This window comes from Protopterus annectens, chromosome 1.part0, assembly GCF_019279795.1.
Source record: "Protopterus annectens isolate FY-2018-M chromosome 1.part0, PAN1.0, whole genome shotgun sequence".
Classification (NCBI taxonomy): Eukaryota; Metazoa; Chordata; order Ceratodontiformes; family Protopteridae; genus Protopterus; species Protopterus annectens.
Genome location: NC_056725.1, coordinates 678,597,533 through 678,616,903, shown reverse-complemented (window position 1 = coordinate 678,616,903; position 19,371 = coordinate 678,597,533). Strand labels below are relative to the sequence as shown.

General features: G+C 40.9%; 1 protein-coding gene across 1 annotated transcript in view; it reads right to left on the bottom strand.

The window, feature by feature from the left end:
* LOC122794026 (ryanodine receptor 1-like) overlaps positions 1-19,371 on the bottom strand; it is a 2,146,276-nt gene that overhangs the window by 1,161,995 nt on the left and 964,910 nt on the right. The window contains 1 exon segment of the mRNA XM_044062140.1: positions 14,670-14,756. Coding sequence (XP_043918075.1) covers positions 14,670-14,756 — 87 coding nt within the window.

Below are 19,371 nucleotides of genomic sequence, written 5' to 3'. Positions count from 1 at the left end.
TGATAGGGAAGGAAATCACTAGCTTGCAATCCAAATGTCTTCTTGGCGTATTTCCATTCTGTTACATTTCCTTATCTAATTATCTCCTCTCAATACCTGGGTTCCTTTGCTAGTTTTCTCCAATACATTTCAGCTCAATCTTGTTACTTTCTGTACCGCTGATTGCAGTTATCCCTATCAACAGAATCTCCTTTCTCCAGTCCCATGTTGGCTTAGTTCTTAATATACTTTCTGCTACTTTATGAATATAATATTATTCTGTATGACTGTTGTTATTCTCCTTAAGGATCTGCATCCAAAATCTCTGTTTTTCCTTATGTCTCAAATTACTCTCCTGGTTCATCATCATCATCTTCCTTTTCCATTTTGAACTGCATCTGTCAGCTTGTGTTATATATAAGAACCTTAACTGTGTAGTTCTAAAATACCCCTTCAAATCATGTAATCTTAAGCCTCCTTGTTCTATTGGCAAGATAAACTTATCCCACTTGACTCTCATCCTCTTCCCCTACCAAATAAAATCCTTCAAGTCGTTATTAATTATTATCCACAACTTTTCCTCCAGTTGATAAAAATATGCCCGACGTGTATACAATTGAAGGGAATAAAACAGATTTTACTGCTTTTATTTTGCTACCCTTATCCATAGGCAATAGTTTCCAGTTTCTCAGTTTTTCTATTATTTTTTGTTTAGTCTCTTCCCACATATCCTTAACTGCCTTTTAATCCCCACTCTAAGACTTCATTTTATCATATTCTCATAAATATGGGTATTGCTGAGCCATAACTATAGTCTTGTTTTTATCTTTTTTAATTTTATATCCTGAAAAAAAAATAGAACTGTCTCAGAATATTCCACAACACTGAGATGTCCTTTTCTGGTTCCATCAGGTAAAAAATAATATCATCTGCAAATAAAGCCAACTTTTCATGAACACTGTGCCAATTATATCTTTGAATTTTCGAGTCCCTTATTTTCTTTGCCAATGGTTCTAAATATAATGCAAACAAACGGGAAAGAGGACACCCCTGGCTGGTTCCCCTGTTCAGACCCAGCTTATCAGAGAAGAATTTTCTCACTTTGATATTTGCCTCTGATGTCTCATATATCTTTCTAATTACTTTATTATTGTATCAGAAAATGCAAATGCTTCCATTTCCCCTACTCATACCTAGCTTACTCTGCCAAATGCTTTACCTGCATCAAGAACCACCAATAACAGCAGCAGTTGCTTACATTCTGCTTCTCTCTGGATCATCATTGTTTTTTTAATATTGTCAGATGTTTGCTTCAACTTCACAAAACCACATCGGTCCATATCTTTCAATTTTTTCATCACTGTTACCATTCATGAAACCATTACAGACATAAACACTTTATAATCATGGCTTAAAACTGAAATGGGCCTATATAAAGCCAGATCACATGGGTCTTTACTCTCTTTAGGTATTACAGCCACCACTTCTTTTTTTCTAGGAAGTAACCTTCCAGATCTTTATCACTTTCTTCCCTTCCAGCTTCCAAACTTCCACCAGAATACCATCTACTTCTGGAGACTTTTCTGCAGATAAGTGATTCTTCACCATTTTTATCTCACCTCCTCCTATCTTAGTTGTTGAGCCTCATCTACCTCTAACCTTGGCATATTTAAGTCTTCCATAAATATTTCCATTTGTGCTTTTTCTTGATTTCCCCACTTCTCAACTTTATACACATTTTCATAAAGTTTCCAAAATATCTCTAATACCTCTACAGAAGCACTGGTTATTTTTCTTGTTATAGTCAACAACCCTTTCTATTTTTTTGTTGCCTAAGTCATTGTACTAAAAGTTTTTGTGCTCTGGAGTTATCAAAAACTGTTGCTTAACAGCAATCTTTCTAAACTCATGCATAGTATCCAGGTATTCCCCTATTTTTCTCTTTAGCACTCTGCAGTTACACCTCCTCTTGTTCTGTGAGATCCACCCTATTCTGTAATACTCTAACCTTTGTTAGCCCCTCTAAATAATTCTTACTACTTCTTACCCAGATCTCTTTTTCTTTTATTTCTACCCCGTTTTTAAACTCCATTTTCATTTTGTCCATTTACTGGTAATAAGTTCTGGAGTACTTTCCATCATTCCTAACAACTCCCAGATAATTTCCACTACCCATTCCTTAAATTTTTCTTTTTTTAACAGGTAGGTAAGTAAGTGCCATTGTTTCATCTCTACTTCATTACCCTGCAATTTATTTGTGCAAAACAGTTATTGGATGTTGGTCAAAGTTATCAATTAAATACACATGTTCAGGTCTAGTCTAGTTATTGTACCTTGGTGAACAATATGCAAATTCTCTCCAAGTTCCTACTACTGAATTCATGCCTTTTATACCAAATATTTTCACAAATTTCTTCTGAAATCTACCCTCCTCTATTATATTGTCTATACTAGGCCCCTGATATATCCTCATTGTTGCAAGTCAAATTCCACTCCCCAGCTATAAGTAATCTTCCCTGCTACAAGCTAATTATTTCTCCCAATTGTTTTAAAGCTCCATCATAGTAGTATATTCAGAATGAGCATCTTGAATTGGGGACCCTGACAAACATATTCAAAAAAGAAATGTATCACACTTGTCTCTGGGGACGCTGAGAAACAGATTCATAAAAGAAATGTACCACACTTGTCTCTATGACTGCTCTTATTGGGAACCAAGAAAATACTAGAGAAGAGACCTCTTATTCTTTAAGAAGAAGGAACTAGTTCAATGATCCCTGATTCCAGCATTTGCTGGAGAATAGGAATAAATAATAATGTCTGGTCCAGTGGATCGGGGTTACTCCCCTGAATGGAAGTGGAAGATCTTACCATTTCCATTTGAAACCCCTGCCAAATACATATTTTGCATCATTAGTTAACCGGGAAAAGCCGAAAGAAAGAAAGGAAGTTGGAACCACTGATGGCCTTTTAGAGAGCTAACAAGAGAGACCAGGCACCCAGAGGGAGATTTGACAAAGAAGGGTGCAGTCTTGGAATAGTCATAAGTCGGAAGGGGGCATCCTTTCTAGGAAATAAACCCTTATTGCTAGGTTTGGTGGAGTTGTCATCCAGCCATTTCCTTTTATTTCCTTGGATTTTGTTTATCTGGGACTTCTGCTGGTTAGGCCACCAAATGGTATCTTGTTTAAGGAAGGAGGAGAACTGAGGAATATGAAACATTTTTGATCCTTCTTACATCAAACTGTCTTTGTCATTCCAGTGTTTAAATATCTGATTAGCTACTGTACCAAACACACAATCAGGCTTATAAACAGCATTCATAATCTCATTTTTAACTCATCGGAAATATTCTGGAAGAGTACTTCAGCAGACCTCCTGATCACCACTGACAATTATGAACTTCTAGAAAAAGTATCAGCCTCTCCAAGGTCTTGACTTGAGAAACATTGGAAACAATATCTTTAGCACAGACCTTTTGCTCTGCAGGCAGTGATGTAGCAAACTCATCTAGACCATATATGCATCTCTACACAAACTTCCACATAAAACACTGCCTGTTAAAAACTTTTAAAAAATTAAAAAGTTACCATGCTGGATTGTGCCAAATTCTTTCCCTGAAATTCTAGGCACCTGTCTAGTTAAGGAATGGGTAAAAAGAAGACATCGTCTTCTAATAAGCAAACATCACTGGAGACCTGAAGCAGGGTCTGCAAACAAAATGGCTTGGAGGCCAGGTGAGACCAAGCATGCCCTAAATTTCTTAAACTCTTCCTTAAGCAAAGCCTCAGTGAACAGAAGAAAAATACAAGCTTTCTAGATGACACACCCAATGCCGGAGGGGAAACAAAACTTTTAGTTATGTACTCACCATAACTTCAGATGTTTGGGATCCATCTCGCCTACATTCTGAATGATGGGTTCGGAGCCGATCCCTCGGCTCCGACTCGGCACGCTTATGCCAAAGAGCGAAGTCTCTTATTGGCTGAGCTTACTATATCCCAGGATGCACCACTACCAGTCCCCCAGATCTAGTTTGTCCGCATACATGCACACACGCATACCCTGCTTATATAACATCGTCAGATGAAACAAGATAAAAACAGTTGAACTCAAAACCGTTCAATCTCTTCTGATCTGCAAGGCAGGGGAAGGAGGGTGGGTATCAGGAATGTAGCGAGATGGATCCCAAACATCTGAAGTTATGGTGAGTACATAACTAAAAGATGTTATGTGATCCTATCTCGCCTACATTCTGAATGATGGGACAGCGTCCTAGCACCTGAATCCTGGGTGGCTCACTGGAAAACACTCCTGAGTACCGTGGAACCAAATGATGCTCGTCCTTTAGATGCCACATCCAATTTGTAGTGGGAAATGAAAGTGTGCGGGTTGGACCAAGTAGCCGCTGCACAAATTTCCGATATAGCGAGCTTGGAATGAAAGGCTATAGAAGTAGCCATAGCTCTGGTAGAATGAGCTTTGATAGATGATGTAAGATGTTTATTCAAGGAAGAATAGGCCTGAGTTATGCAATCTCTGATCCATTTTGAGATTGTAGCTTTTGTGATGGTTTGGCCCAATTTATTATCTGAGAAGGACACAAACAACTGGTCTGACTTACGAAGTTGCTGAGTCCTGTCTAAATAGAAGCGTAATTGCCTGTGAACATCCAATTTATGGAGAGTGTATTCTGCTTCATTAGAGAATTTTGGAAAGAAAACTGGTAGTTCTAGAGATTGTTGAAGACAGAAACTAGAGCAGACCTTTGGGACAAAGGATGGATTAGGCCTAAGTGATACTCTATCCTTGTGAAAAATCAAGTACGGTGGTTTAATAGACAGGGCTTGAAGCTCTGAGACTCTTCTTGCAGAAGTAATAGCCACTAAGAATGCCGTTTTCCAAGACAGATATTTTAATTCGCATGTAGCAGCCGGCTCAAAAGGGGAGATGTTAATGCGCCAAGTACCAAATCAAGATCCCACGGAGGTGCAGGATGAAAAACTGGTGGTCTTAACAGACTCGCACCTTTAATGAACGTTTTGCATAGTCTGTTGCTCATCAAAGGAGGATCCGTGGATTCATGGAATTTAGAGATAGCAGCTAGTTGAACTTTAATAGTTGAGACAGAAGATCCCTGATTAAACAGGGATGTTAAGAATTTCAAAACCTCTGGGACAGGAGCAGTGATAGGGTCTAAGCCCTTGAGTTGAGCCCAGATAGCAAACCTCTTCCACTTACTGAGGTACAATTTGTTAGTGGTGGGTTTGTGGGCGAAGATAAAATGTGAACTACTTCGGGTCTAGTGTGTGACTTCTAACTAAGGTTGGAAGTGGAGGAGCCAAGCTGTCAATTTCAGAGATTGAAGGGACTGATGCCAATGTCCCGACTGATGGATTAGCAAATCCGGGATCAGGTCTAAGGTCCACGGATCGTCCACTGCATGCTTTTTCAGGTAAGGAAACCATATCTGACGAGGCCAGTATGGGGCAATCAGAATCATTGAAGACCCTAGTTGAGAAGCTTTTTGAATAACTTTGGGAAGGAGTGGAATTGGAGGAAAGGCATAAAGTAGCCCTGTTGGCCAAGGTTGTGCTAGAGCATCCATGGCTGGTACTTCCTGATGTGGAATCAAGGAGAAGAACCTTCGGCACTTGGTGTTTTGTGGAGTTGCAAATAGGTCGCAGCACGGCGTCCCCATCTCTTGAAAACCTGGGCTGCTACTGTGCGGTTTAGAGACCATTCGTGAGGAGAGAGAATTGTCCTGCTTAATTTGTCCGCCAATACATTTGACTTTCCGGGATGTGGGTCGCTACCAAGAAGCGGTTGGTAGCTACAGCCCATTCCCACACTCTCATGGCCTCTCTGCAAAGGGGATACGATCTGGTCCCTCCTTGTTTGTTCAGATACCAAACCACCGACATGTTGTCTGTGTGGATGGCGATGATGCCCTGAGGAAGAAACTTGTGTAAGGCCTGTAGGGATAGAAGTACAGCCCTCATCTCCAACACGTTGATGTGGAGAGGAGCTTCTTCCGGAAGCCAAGAGCCCTGAACTAGCCTGCCCAGACAATGCCCCCCCCACCCTATCTGGGAGGCATCTGTCGTCAGGGTAACCACCGGAGGGGGGAGAACAAAGGGTTTTCCCTGATCCAAGTTGGATGTCTGAAGCCACCAGCGAAGGTCCCTTTTGCATATGTCCGTAATCATGATGTGATGATTGAGGGAAGATCCTGAAAGGACCATTGAGTTGACAAGAGCCACTGAAGAATCCTCATGTGTAATCTTGCTAGAGGAACTAAAAGAACCGTGGCAGACATTGAGCCTAAAACCTGTAGGACCATCCTGGCTGGGGCTTTGGATCTCGAGATCAGAGCTTGAACTTGGCCCTGTAAAGTTCGGATCCTTTCGGCAGGAAGAAAGACGCGCATCAATCTTGAGTCTATCTCTGCTCCTATAAACTTTATGCGTTGAGAGGGCAGCAAGACAGACTTTGACCAATTGAATGTAATCCCTAGGGAAACACCCAGGAGATGGTGGCTTTGAGGTTGTCCATTAGTAGATGCCTGGTGGTGGCAGTCAGGAGCCAGTCGTCGAGATAGGGAAACACTTGGAATCCAAGACTTCTCAGGTGAGCCGTCACTACTGCCAAACACTTGGTGAACACCCTGGGGGCTGTGGTGAGACCAAAGGGCAGAGCACAAAATTGGTAATGACTGACTCCCAGGCTGAAGCGCAGATACCTTCTGGACGCCTGATGTATCGGTATGTGATAATAGGCGTCCTTGAGGTCTATGGAGCACATCCAAACATCCTTCTCCAACAACGGGAGAATGGATTGTAACGTGACCATTCGGAATCTGGATTTCGTGACGGATTGGTTCGGTCTGCTGAGATCCAATATTGGTCTCAGGTCCCCTGTCTTTTTTGGCACTAAAAAGAACCTGGAGTAATTTCCTGATCCGATCTGGTCTGTGGGGACCGGTTGGATGACTCCTTTTTCTAGCAGCTTTAAAGCTTCTGCGGCTACTATTTCCCTTTGACTGGGTGGTGGGTCCGGGATTCTCTTGGACGGAGGGGTGAGTCTTTGAATGGGATGGTGTAACCTCCGGCAATGATCCGAAGCACCCATCTGTCCTGAGTGATTGACTCCCAGGCTTTTAGGTGCTTGGCAAAATGACACCCGACTGGCTCGAGCAGCACAGCCGGGCAATCCCTCATGTCGTGTGGGAGGCTGAAGAGCCACGAAAGGACTCGCGGTCTCCAGAATTGCGGGGCCCTCTGCCGCCTCTGGGACGGCGTCTCCCTGAAAAATTTTCCCGCCCTCTGCCTCTGGACGGGAATCTTCCTTCTGTTGGGCGAAAAACTTGCGAGATTTTCGAACCACATTTTCCCCTCCTTTGGCCTTGGGGTAAGGCCGAAAGGGAGTGGAATAACGGGCCCCTACGGCAGATAACGTTTTCCCTCTTGCTCACAGCGGGTAAGGGTGTCTTTCACCTTGGGTCCAAACAATGAGGACCCATCAAAGGGAGCGTCGGCGAAGGAAGACTTGAAGGCCTCCGCAAACTGACACAAGCGGAGCCAGGCTTGTCTACGTAGAGCCACGCCTGTGCCTGCCGCTCTACCCGCCCCTTCGGCCGCATAGGAAATGAGCCTCATGGACGAGTTAGAAATTGACGTAAGGATAGCCAACTGAGAGCTAACCGACTGGGCTAGCTGCTCAGGTAGGTTACCCGAGAGGGAATCTGACAACTCCTTGACCAGATCCCTCTGAAGCCTGGTAAAATGTGCCAAGTAATTCAGAGACCTTAAAGTAAAGGCCGCTGAAGTCAGGGTGCGCTTCCCGTACCTATCCATACTCCTAGACTCCTTATTAGGAGGATGGATGGACGTTGAAGCCTCTGCCACGTCCTGTTGTGTAGCAGATGCCACCACCATGGCATCTACAGCCACGCCTTTAGTAAGGAACTCCTTCTCGGGGGTGCAGATAAAAATTTATTTGGACGAGAAAGGACTGGTTCCACGGTATCTGGATGTTCCCACGCCCTTCGACAAACTAAATCCAGAAGCTCATCGAAGGGCGGAGACACCCAGGAGGCGGAGGGCTGAGCCCCAAAGGCCTTGAGGAGCACTGACTCGTCAGCAGAGGGGGGTTTGGATATCCAGCCGCCTCGTTGCTTGAGGATCTCTAAGATGTCTGCAAATGAGACATCATCCGAGGACGACTTCGGGGACCCCTCTGCATCATCCATATCAGTGTCCGATGTAATAGACTCGGGGGAGTCCACGTGCTTCCTCTTGCACGATCTCTTCCTTGGGGGTTCCTCTGAAGACAACTCCGAAGAACCCTCAGGAGGAGGGGAACCCCCACTGGGGGTAACCTCAGGCCTCGGGGCTCCGCTGGCTACGGACAGGGGAACTGCCAAAGACCCAGTCTCCACGCCCAGGGAAGGTGCTGGTAAAACCGGGGAGATGGCCGAAGAGGACTTGGCCAAGGCACTCCTCATGGCCCTGAAAGCCGGACCCCCAGAATCCTGGGAGTGTCCGGACTCCGGAGCCGTGATAGCCGACGGAAGTCCCGCAGCCGAAGCACCGAGGGGGAGGCTCGGAACCGAAAGCATAGGTCCCGAAACATCACCCCCGGGTCCAGCCGAAGAAGTCCGCGTACCAAACTCGGACCCGAAGGCCCGGGTTGGAGTAAGGGTCGGAGCCGACCCTGAGATCTCCACCGGCTCCAACAGCACCTGCTCCGACGGAGCCGAAGCAGTCGGAGGAGGAATGGCAATGGGGTGGGCCAAGGTCATCGGCTCCGAAACCAGCTGGGTCGGAACCGAAACAAATTTTTGGAAGACTGGGGACTGGAACAGTCTTTGGAGCACCCTGTCTATATCAGAATCCGACATCCTCGAAGACCGAGAGGAGACAGAACGGGTTCGAGAAGGCCTCTCCAACGGCCCCAAGGGGCTAGGGGACCGGCTCCGAGGCGACTCGATGAGTATCGGCGCCGAGGGAATACTCACAGCAGATTCCATCGGTGCCGAGGTAGACTTCGGCGCCGAGGAGGAAGTGTCTGAGCGGGCGACCCTTGTCGGCTCCGAGAGCAGCGGAGCCGACGAAGGTGACCCGCCTCGATGCCCCAGCCATCGGCTCCGAAGCCAGAGGAGTCGATACTGGTGGCATCGAGGCAGACCGTTCCAACCTCGGCTCCGAAGTCTTTGGAGCCGAAGGAGAGGCCTGCCTAAGTTTCTTGGCAGTCGGATCCGACGGACTGGTCGGAACCGAAGCCCTTTTCTTTTTGGCCGGAGCCGGAGAGGATGCCAAGGCTTCTTCAAAGGAAGGTTTAACTAACCCCTTAAGAATCAATTTATTTTTCCTCTCCTGGAGGACCCTTGAGGAAAAAGCGTGACATACACTGCATGACTCCTGCAAGTGCTTTGCCCCGAGACAATATACACAGAGCGAATGATCGTCTGTGATAGACATTTTAAACCCGCATTTCGAACATTTTTTAAAGCCCGAAGGCCTAGGGGTTTGAGACATGATGTTACACAATTCTAGTCACTTACACAGAAAAGTAAACAACTAAATTTTACTGATAATAAAGCTAAGCTTACAGTAATAGCTTAATGTAACACTTCCTGAAAAAAGTATAGGGAACTCTAAACTAACTAAAGTATTACTAGAGACCCTGTATTGAAGGTTGACAGTCCGGAAAGGCCCTGGATGGAGGGGGGCCGAAAACAAACTCAACCCAATCACACACAACAATTTTCCAATCCAAATCGTACACAAAGTTAGCGATAGCCGTTAAAACAGCTTTTGTTAGCAAAAACAGCAAAAAACTGACAGAAAGTTAGTTAATAAAAACTACTCAGCCCAGCCAGCTCGAGACCACGTCTTCGCAGGGAAGCGGCAAACGAGATATGGGGGACTGGTAGTGGTGCATCCTGGGATATAGTAAGCTCAGCCAATAAGAGACTTCGCTCTTTGGCATAAGCGTGCCGAGTCGGAGCCGAGGGATCGGCTCCGAACCCATCATTCAGAATGTAGGCGAGATAGGATCACATAACATCATCTCTTTAGGTCCCTGTATCTGTTCGTCATCAGAGGAAACCAAATAATGCAACACAGGCAAGTTAGAGTCCTCAGACACAGGACCCCTTTCAAAAGGGGTATACTTAGCACACTGACTGGGGGTGCCAGCACCAGTGTTGCTATAACCCCTGGTATGCACTCCATAACCAACTGCCTGAACCATGGCTCTATCCATAGCCACCATCTCAGGTTGGAAACCAGTTAGAGACTGCTGCCCCACCAAGTGAAGGGTCTTTGGTCTCTTTTTATTATACCTTACATAATGTCACAAACAAAATGGTTCCAAAATCACAATTCAAATGGGAAATTCATTTAAAAAGTTATAAATCTACTCAATCACATTAAATAATAATTGATCCAAACCTTAGAGAAGGAATTAAATATCAGCTTAAGAAAAATTCCAGACAGAAATGTTTCACAAACAAAACGGCATCCAAAACCCAATTGAAACAAAAAAAAATCTAAAACGCTGAAAGTGTGACAAACAACCTCAAATCATCGTAGTCCCAAAGAAAAAAATTGCAACAGTGAGTTTTCCTGTCAAAACTTTCAAAAAAAGCTTAAAATAAACAGTATAAGTCTTCTACTGTAACAGAAATCTCACTAAAAGTACATACATATTTTAAGCACGAAAGAAAAAAAATAAGCAAATCAGTAGAATACATCAATGAAGCACTGACAGAAAAATGCAGAGCTAGGAACGAAATCCCAAAAGGAGTTTCTTATCTGATCTTTAAAGCTGATATCACCCAGAGAGAGAAGCAGTATCCCAAGAGATATTTCTCTGGCTGTAGCACATGAAAACTAAAAGGGTCATGTTTGTGAGTGTGGAGTTGTCCTGGTTCTGCCTGGTAATTAGCCCTTCACACACACATATTCTGTGCATACATTTGAACAGGGTTGCTTGTAGCATAGATGGGGTTTCAGGGCAGAAGTCACCTCTAAGTTCACGTCAAGATCCACTTATCCAGTCTGGGATGTGGGGCAGCCAGGTCCTTAGAGGTTCTAAGGATTTGGATGTTTTTTGATTAGTTTATACCTTACTTTTGAAAGATAATGACATGCTAATCATTTGTTTACTGCTTCCCACAACAGACACATATGTGTCCATGAATATTGTGTCCACTGAAAAAAAATCAGTGATATTGTACACACACACACACACACACACACACACACACACACACACACACACACACACACACACACACACACACATGCAGTGGAGAGTTCTGAGCTTTGACGGCCTCACAGAGGGAGGGTAGCAGGGTACTATTACCCATATGCCAGTAAGGCAGTGTATTTTTTGCACTTTGTGGGGTAAAATGTCACACCCACTTTAAGCTCCTGAATGGTATTTAAGAAACAGCTGCATTCTAAGCATCCACTGGGAGAAGAAATTTATCTTTGTAGTAACCCGTTTACTTCAAGCACTACAACTATCCTGGAATTAATGTATTTAGAATGTCTTAAAGTGTGTATTAAATACAATGTGCTTATATAAAGAGCTAAAGTAAACATAAAACTACCAATCTTATTAAGAATGACTTGAAGAACTGAGCCAGTTTCAAGATCTTTAAAATGATTGGTAGGAATATTAAATAAAACTGCAATGTTCCTGGCTTCCACAACTTGACATTTTGTTTGTGAATGAGAAAAACAGATGGAACAGAAACAGCTAGTAGCTACAATCAGGCTAAGCCATTACCAAAGGGAACCGTCTACCGGCAGCAAATAGCATCCAGTTAAATTCAGAATGAAATCCAGATCGAGTTACCCCCCCCCAAATGTACTACTAAAGTGAACACAGAAAGATTGGTTCTCACATAAAAGCTTTTCTTCAGACCTATTGGCTTGAAATACCATGAAGCACTACGTTGTGCATCTGGAAAAGCTCCTTAACAAAAAACATTTCCTAAAAGTACCAATCCCAAATCCATCTCTGACTTTTGAACAATTTCAGAGTTCCAAATGTTAGATACATTTTTAGGGAAAGTCATACATGTCTGTGTGTGTGTGTGTGTGTGTGTGTGTGTGTGTGTGTGTGTGTGTGTGTGTGTGTGATATATATATATATATATATATATATATATACATACATACGTTATTATCAAACTATACTCAAAAATGTAGTTTGCTGATCAGAAACCATGAAGACTTCTGGACTGGCCATAATATCATAATACCATAACTGTACTCTGGATGATATCAGTCTTGGTATAGAGTCTGGCAACATTACAGCACTTATCTTTCTAGACCTAAACAAAGCATTCAACGTAGTAGAATATAAAAAAAGGTTCTAGAGTACCTTGAAGCACAGGCATGATTTCACATTTCTCTTTTGGTTTATGATTACTCTCCCTCCCTAGCACCTATCTCCTAACCTTAAGAACCTCATAACTCTACTCACTCATCCTATAAGCTGTATTACTCTCTTTTACCTTGCAATGACATTGCCATCTCACTTGCACTGCTACATAAGTGTATATTATATCTTATACTTAACTAAGGATGTTTATTTGTGGATCAAGCTGCAACCTGACATTGTTATACTCTTGTTAAGTGAAACTTTCATCTGGTAATAACGTCTCAGTATACTTATGTTTATATATCACCCACTAGGTAAATATGTGTTACTATTCTGTGCGCTCATTATTTGCCTGTCCCTAAAAACATGATATATTCCTGTATTAAGCCTGTACAACAATGCATATGTATATCTGTAAATGTAATGTGTTACTGTTGTATCTATTGTTTGATGTGGAGCTTTTCTCTTTGGGCCTCTGCTGAAAAGGGCTTGTGTATAGTCGGACTTTCCTGGTAAACAAATGTAAAATAAATAAATAAATATTACTTGTCAAAAAGTTTAAAAAAATAGCAGCTTCATCCTCAGTTCATTCATCTCGCTCTCCCAAGAATACCTCACTGGGATCAGTGCATGTCCTCTTCTATTTTCCATCTTCTTAAACAGCTTCCCACAAAGGTATCTCTCTTCCACATAATAATGACTACATATGACACAATAATTTACACATCTAACATCTTTCCCTCCACTTTAAAAAAAGGCAACTTGAGAATGGTTGCAACATGATTACTGCCAAGCATGACATTTCTGCTAAATTCCAACAAAATCAAAGTCACAACAATCTTTAATTTCAATCTAAAAAGTCAGTTAAGCTTTCTTTGACTAGCACATCAAAGTCAACAATTTACAACTCGTATCAACAAACACTTCAAATACCCAGGATTGTCTCTAGACCAGAATCTCATGTTCCAGAATTACTAGACAAAAAAAAAAAAAAAAAAAAAAAACAAACCTATTCTGGTATTAGACAATATCATATTTCCTTTCACCCTGAAAGAAGCATGTCACTTGATAAAAGCATTCATCTCGGCTAGTTAGAACAAGGATCACCTACAATAGCTTTGCTTCCAAGTAAATATAACACTGCTATCTAATTCATTGTTAACAAAATTTATAAGACTTATTACAATAGCCTGCTGCCATGAACATCAAAATCACTCCTCCTGGATCCGTGTTTTACTACAGTTAAACAAAATGATTTGAAACACTCATTCAACTTAACATTATGCACCATAGCATACAGCTGCCAATCAAGCCATGATTCACTTTTCCCAAGGTCAGTCATATTTTAAAAAGTCCCTATTATTTATTACAATACACAGAAAATTGTATTTTCCTACCCCAATATCTGTTAACGTTTCTGACCAGTAATGTCAGTTTAGGGTTAATGTGGAGATGCATTCATAGACTTAAATGGATGTACCATCACACATGCAGGGAATGTGTCCATTGTACTCTTATGAACACATCTCCACATTAGCCTTAACCTGATATCACTGGATATTTTGAAAATGTATTTGCGCCATGCTTTAAGAAAAAAATTACATAGATTTTTTACTAAAGAATGGTCCTAATATATTATAAGTAACATGGAAAAATACATCACAGTACCTAAATCACCCTTTGCTGCTATATATATATATATATATATATATATATATATATATATATATATATATACATATACATACATACAAACACACACAAAGTTTTTCAAAACACTTTAAATAAATACATAATTATGAGGAATACACTATTGCAAATGAATGGTGACCAGGAGGCCAAACATATACTAAAGGTAAAATACATAATTTACTCGTCTGAAATTCTGAATTCCTCTTATTTGACAACAATTTTTCTCACATAAAACTGAACTGGTATGACAAAAAAGGCAGTTAGATACATTGTTTTCATTGTGATGAAATTCAAATGTCAGTAATTGGTTTAGGTGGAAGTGAAACTGTCATTTTAATCATTTATGTGATGAAAATGAATACTGATAAAACACAGCTGTCATCTTACTAAGTCTTTACTGCTCCTGCTTTATACAACAGAAATGATAATTGCACAAGTTATCCCTTTTGTCAACATACATCTCCTTATTGAGTGATCAGGAACATTTGTAATGTTTCCTAGATTCAATCAGGATTTATGTCATGTTTTTCTAATCTTGTACACTCCATTCTTGAAAACCCTAAAAGCAAAAAAAAAAAAAAAAAATAATAATTTACCTTCAACTTGCCCAGTTCAAACTGAATCATGTTCTGGCTGAATGGTAGTACGAAGACTGCAGGAAACAGCTTTGTGTTCGGTTCAACCTGAAACAAACAGCAGCAGCAAATGTCATTATGAAAACCTAATAATACATGTCACAGGGAACTCCATGCAATACCTTTTATCAAACAAACAGGGGTAAAGGTGCCAGAAATTATTAAAGGGTACATTAGAGAGATGAAACAACAAAACTTATGGTTTAAAATACACAACTGTGTTAGCCAGTTTTCTTATTTCTGTTTTAGTTCACTACATATATCATGACTGTGAGGCAATAACTTCCTGAATGGCGAGTCACAATAAAATATAGATTTCTAATGATTAAACTGGAACAATGCTTGTTTGCCTTTGTTAAATGTCTAGCATAAGCTTTTAGCAGGAATAAACATGGCAGCATAGCATATTTCTCCCAGATGGCAGAGAGGTAGGGTGCAAACGTATTGGAACTGGCATCCACTACTCTGTCCCCACACAATGCCTGGTCAGCCAGCAAACATAAAATGAGCACCTTCTGTAACAGAGTCCCAGTAAGGCTCTTAATAACAGTTTCATTTTTGGAAGTCACTTATCACTGCCTCCCACAAGCCTACATGCTAGTTGTATATACCCAAAACATTTGACAGGATAAAACCATTCTCTTCCTTTTGTCAAAAAGTATCCAACAGGAGTCTTGTATAACCTTTGAGCTATCCTCTCCCCACTTTTGCTAGCGATAGCTTTCAGCAATGCATACTCTCAGATGGCTTATCGAACTGCAAGACCTGATAATGTAATTTTTGACACCTCAAGAAATAAACTATGATGCAAATAGAATAAAAGCACATTCTGAAAACAACTTATAATTTTCAAACACCCCACAATGTGGGGATCACCACACCCCTTCTCCTTATGTACAGCAACAGCAGCACAATTACACTTCCAGTAGGGGGAATACTCTTTGTTTGTACAATTTCAGAGTTGGTAGAATTTGCCAATGCACTTGCAATTCACTGTTTATGAGGACTGCAATTACAGGCCTCAAACATTTAACAAGCCCACTCTTGGAATGCTGCAACATTTAGCTTTTAGATTTATGAACTTTGGTAGACTGTGATGATGGGTTTTTACTGGAGTTTGTTTGTGGACTGTGGAGATGGCATCTCCCTATCATGTTCCTGTACAGCCTCTGTCTGTCAAAAAGCTGTGCTTAGAAGCAATGCCATCATCATTAGTGTGCTAGGGGGCACACAGGGAAATGTGCTCCCCATTAATCTGTGTGTTCCCTTGAGTGCCCCAGTCATTGGAATCACGAATCACAGCTTGGAGATGTTTTGGTACACAGACAGCAGATTTTGCTTATGTATGTACAGAATGAGACAACAGCAGCTTACTTTATGTATGGAAACAGTGGTAGCAATTTTGAAAAGTACAGGGAGTTTGAAACAGCAGTAGCAAAGGAGGAGTTTGATATGGAGAAAGCACAGGACTTTGGAAGCATGTTAAGTGTGGCATAATGCCCGTATAAATCAGGGCTGTCTGATTAAGAGACTTGCTCAACAGTAGATAAATCTGAAGGTGGACTCAAACCTTGACCTAGACTAAAGGGGAGATTTTTCTGACTAAAGGGAAAATTGTCCTAAAGAAGCTTGCATCCATTGTTTGAGTAGCATGCATCTCCATATTTATTGTTTTTACTTGGAGATACATAGGAGACAAACAGTAGGGTATGGAATCAGATTACCAGCTGAAGCTCATGCCAAATCAGCGTGCTTCCAATTGTCAGACACCAGGTCACATAGATGACTCTGCTACAAGCAAAGTTTAGCTGTACAGAACACAGGCAATGTTGAAATCCAAGCCAGTTTATATTACATCATGAAAAGCAATGGGATATTTTTTATGAAGACCTGTAGCAAGTTTGCAAAATTTACATCCTAATCCACAATTAGGTATTAATGATGACTACATGTTTATGAGAATGTATACTGAGTAAAACAGCAAAGGAAGTGAGTACTTTGCTGCAATGCTTGGTCTCACACAGTGGAATGTTTTGATCCTGTAAAGACATCCCAGTTTGTCTTGTTTTTGACCAAGATGGAATATGCATGGAAGTCAGACTTCTACTGCTATTAATAATAAATTTAATCAGTTACTGGAAACTTTTACATCAACTCCTGAGACACTGAAGGAGGAAATGTTAAGGCTGTGCATCATCTTCAGCATGACAAGTGTCCCAATTGTCCATTATGGAACAGCATTATTATTAATATTATTATTATTATGAAAATTAACATGCAGTTGTTCTTGGCAGTAGATTTGTTTTCCAGTAAGTACAGGTAGCTTTTGCTTTCTCCTTTCTTTCCTGTATTTCATGACACCAGCAGTGTGCTTTTTTGCTAATTTTCTGACTAAAAGTGACATTTGAATGACATCATATTCTTAATCGAAGGAGTAATGTAAGGAAGATTCCTTAGTTTAACATTTAGTTTGTACAGATGGACCATACTTAGCAGATGATTTGGACAGGCTGTAATGAAGCATTGCACAGTATCATTAAAAGTAAAGTGCAAACTGTAGTTCATTTAACTAAGTTCATTGCTTTTATAAATGTTCCAGACTCAACCCTGGTAATTTTATACTATAGCACAATCTTCCTTCTTTCTGAATTTTATCGTGAATGTATATCACAAATGCATCACATGATTACTTGGCCCACATCATGCTGCTGGCAACCTGGAGCAGATGAGCAACTTTGAACAACGAGAGGTGACTAGGTGGATAGGTTCAAAGTGACTAATAGTCAGTGTACCTGTCTTGTGAGGATTATATGGGTTTTTACTACACCATACCACTCTCTAGTGGTGGTTAGACAACAGTATTAGAGCCTCAAAGGTTGATGTGGATACCGAGAGGGGAAGACCAAGATTAATACATTAATACATAATGGTGGGAATTGCCCATGTATACTTACATCACTGTACCTGCTCCTCAGGGGAAGTTAAGATGTATGAAAAAAATCCCTGAGATCAGGAGCAGACAGCATTAGATTAGGACACCTTTATCAACTTGCCCACAAAGGCCTCAACAATTGTGTCCACAGGTTAGTGGCTCCAGTCCATAGTGTAAACTGGTCAGTCTAAACAGAGGCTGAGGGAAGGAGAGGCATCTAATATATACTTTTGTATATATATATATATATATATATATATATATATATATATATATATATATATATATATATGGGCCTACTTCAAATAATTAAAGTTTCAGAACATTGAATCACACAAAGTCGAAGATCAGATGATAAAAGTTCTGCAACATGGAATGATTTGAATGGAGATAGCCATACAGCGCGGAATGGGAAATTTATCATTTTCCTCGCTGTAGTGTGATCTTGGCGTTGGTATGTTTAAATAGCAGGGGGTGTGGGGGGTGCAGGAGGCTTTCCCTCCTGCAAAAATGTAAAATAAGATGTTTTCATTTTAATTTTTTTTAAATTTCATGTTCAATGTTGCAGAATTTTGATCATTCGGTCTTTAACCATGTGTGGTTCGATGTTCTGCAACTTCCATGATTTGAAGTAGACCCGTATACAGATATATATATATATATATATATATATATATATATATAAAACACACACACGCATATCTATCTATATATATATATATATATATGTATATATATATATATATATATATATATATATATATATATATATATATATACATACATACATATACATATATACTTACATGGGTCTACTTCACAAGACCGAATGTTCAGATAACCGACAATCACATAACCGACACCAGAACACTGAGAACTCAAACTCCCGACAGTTTAAAACAACTGAAGCCAAAACGCCGACATTGAGAACATAAAGTATTCATGTGAAGCACTGCAAGCCACAGATCGTAGCGTTACTCAGAATACTACGCCCTTCAAGTAATTATCATCAAAGTAATTATCATCAGCAACATATACAGAGCCAGAGTCCATTTGCATGATCAGCCACTTAGCAAAAACCACACAAGTATAATAAAGCATCCTCATAAAGTGGAAGTGTCATAAACTGGAAATGCAACCACACATAGATCGTACTGTCATCAAGTTAGCCTCTAAATAATATATAATAGGTATGAGGAGAGGAGATCAACGTACTGTACATCCCGTCAGCCATGTTAGTTAAAGTACGTATGCAATGAATTACTGGTAAAACCCTCTAGTGACAACACAGTGTAAGAACGTTCACTCACATTTTCAAAAGTTTAGAAATAACCCTCACAAACTCTACTGGGGAATAGTCCTCCCTATGTGAAATCACATTGTGAAACTGCTCACTTCTTAGAATGAGTTTCCTCTTTTTGGGTGAAGGTACGTAACCTGTTGGCATCCTTACTCGTAACTCATCAATACGGTCCTTTTCTTTAACCAAAGTGGACAATAAGACTGACAAGTTAGTACCCTCCCCACCTAGAAGACATTTTAGTCTCCTATGCCACACCTCTATAGAATTCTGCATCCTTGGTAGACTCAAGTCATTTAACTCACTAATGTTCCAAAATGTAATTGGGAACAATGTCGGAAACCTCATACGTGAGGACACTCGGGTATTAAATTTCTGCCGTTTCCCAGAGACATACCACTCAGAAAAGTATTTCAAAACATCCTGTCCTT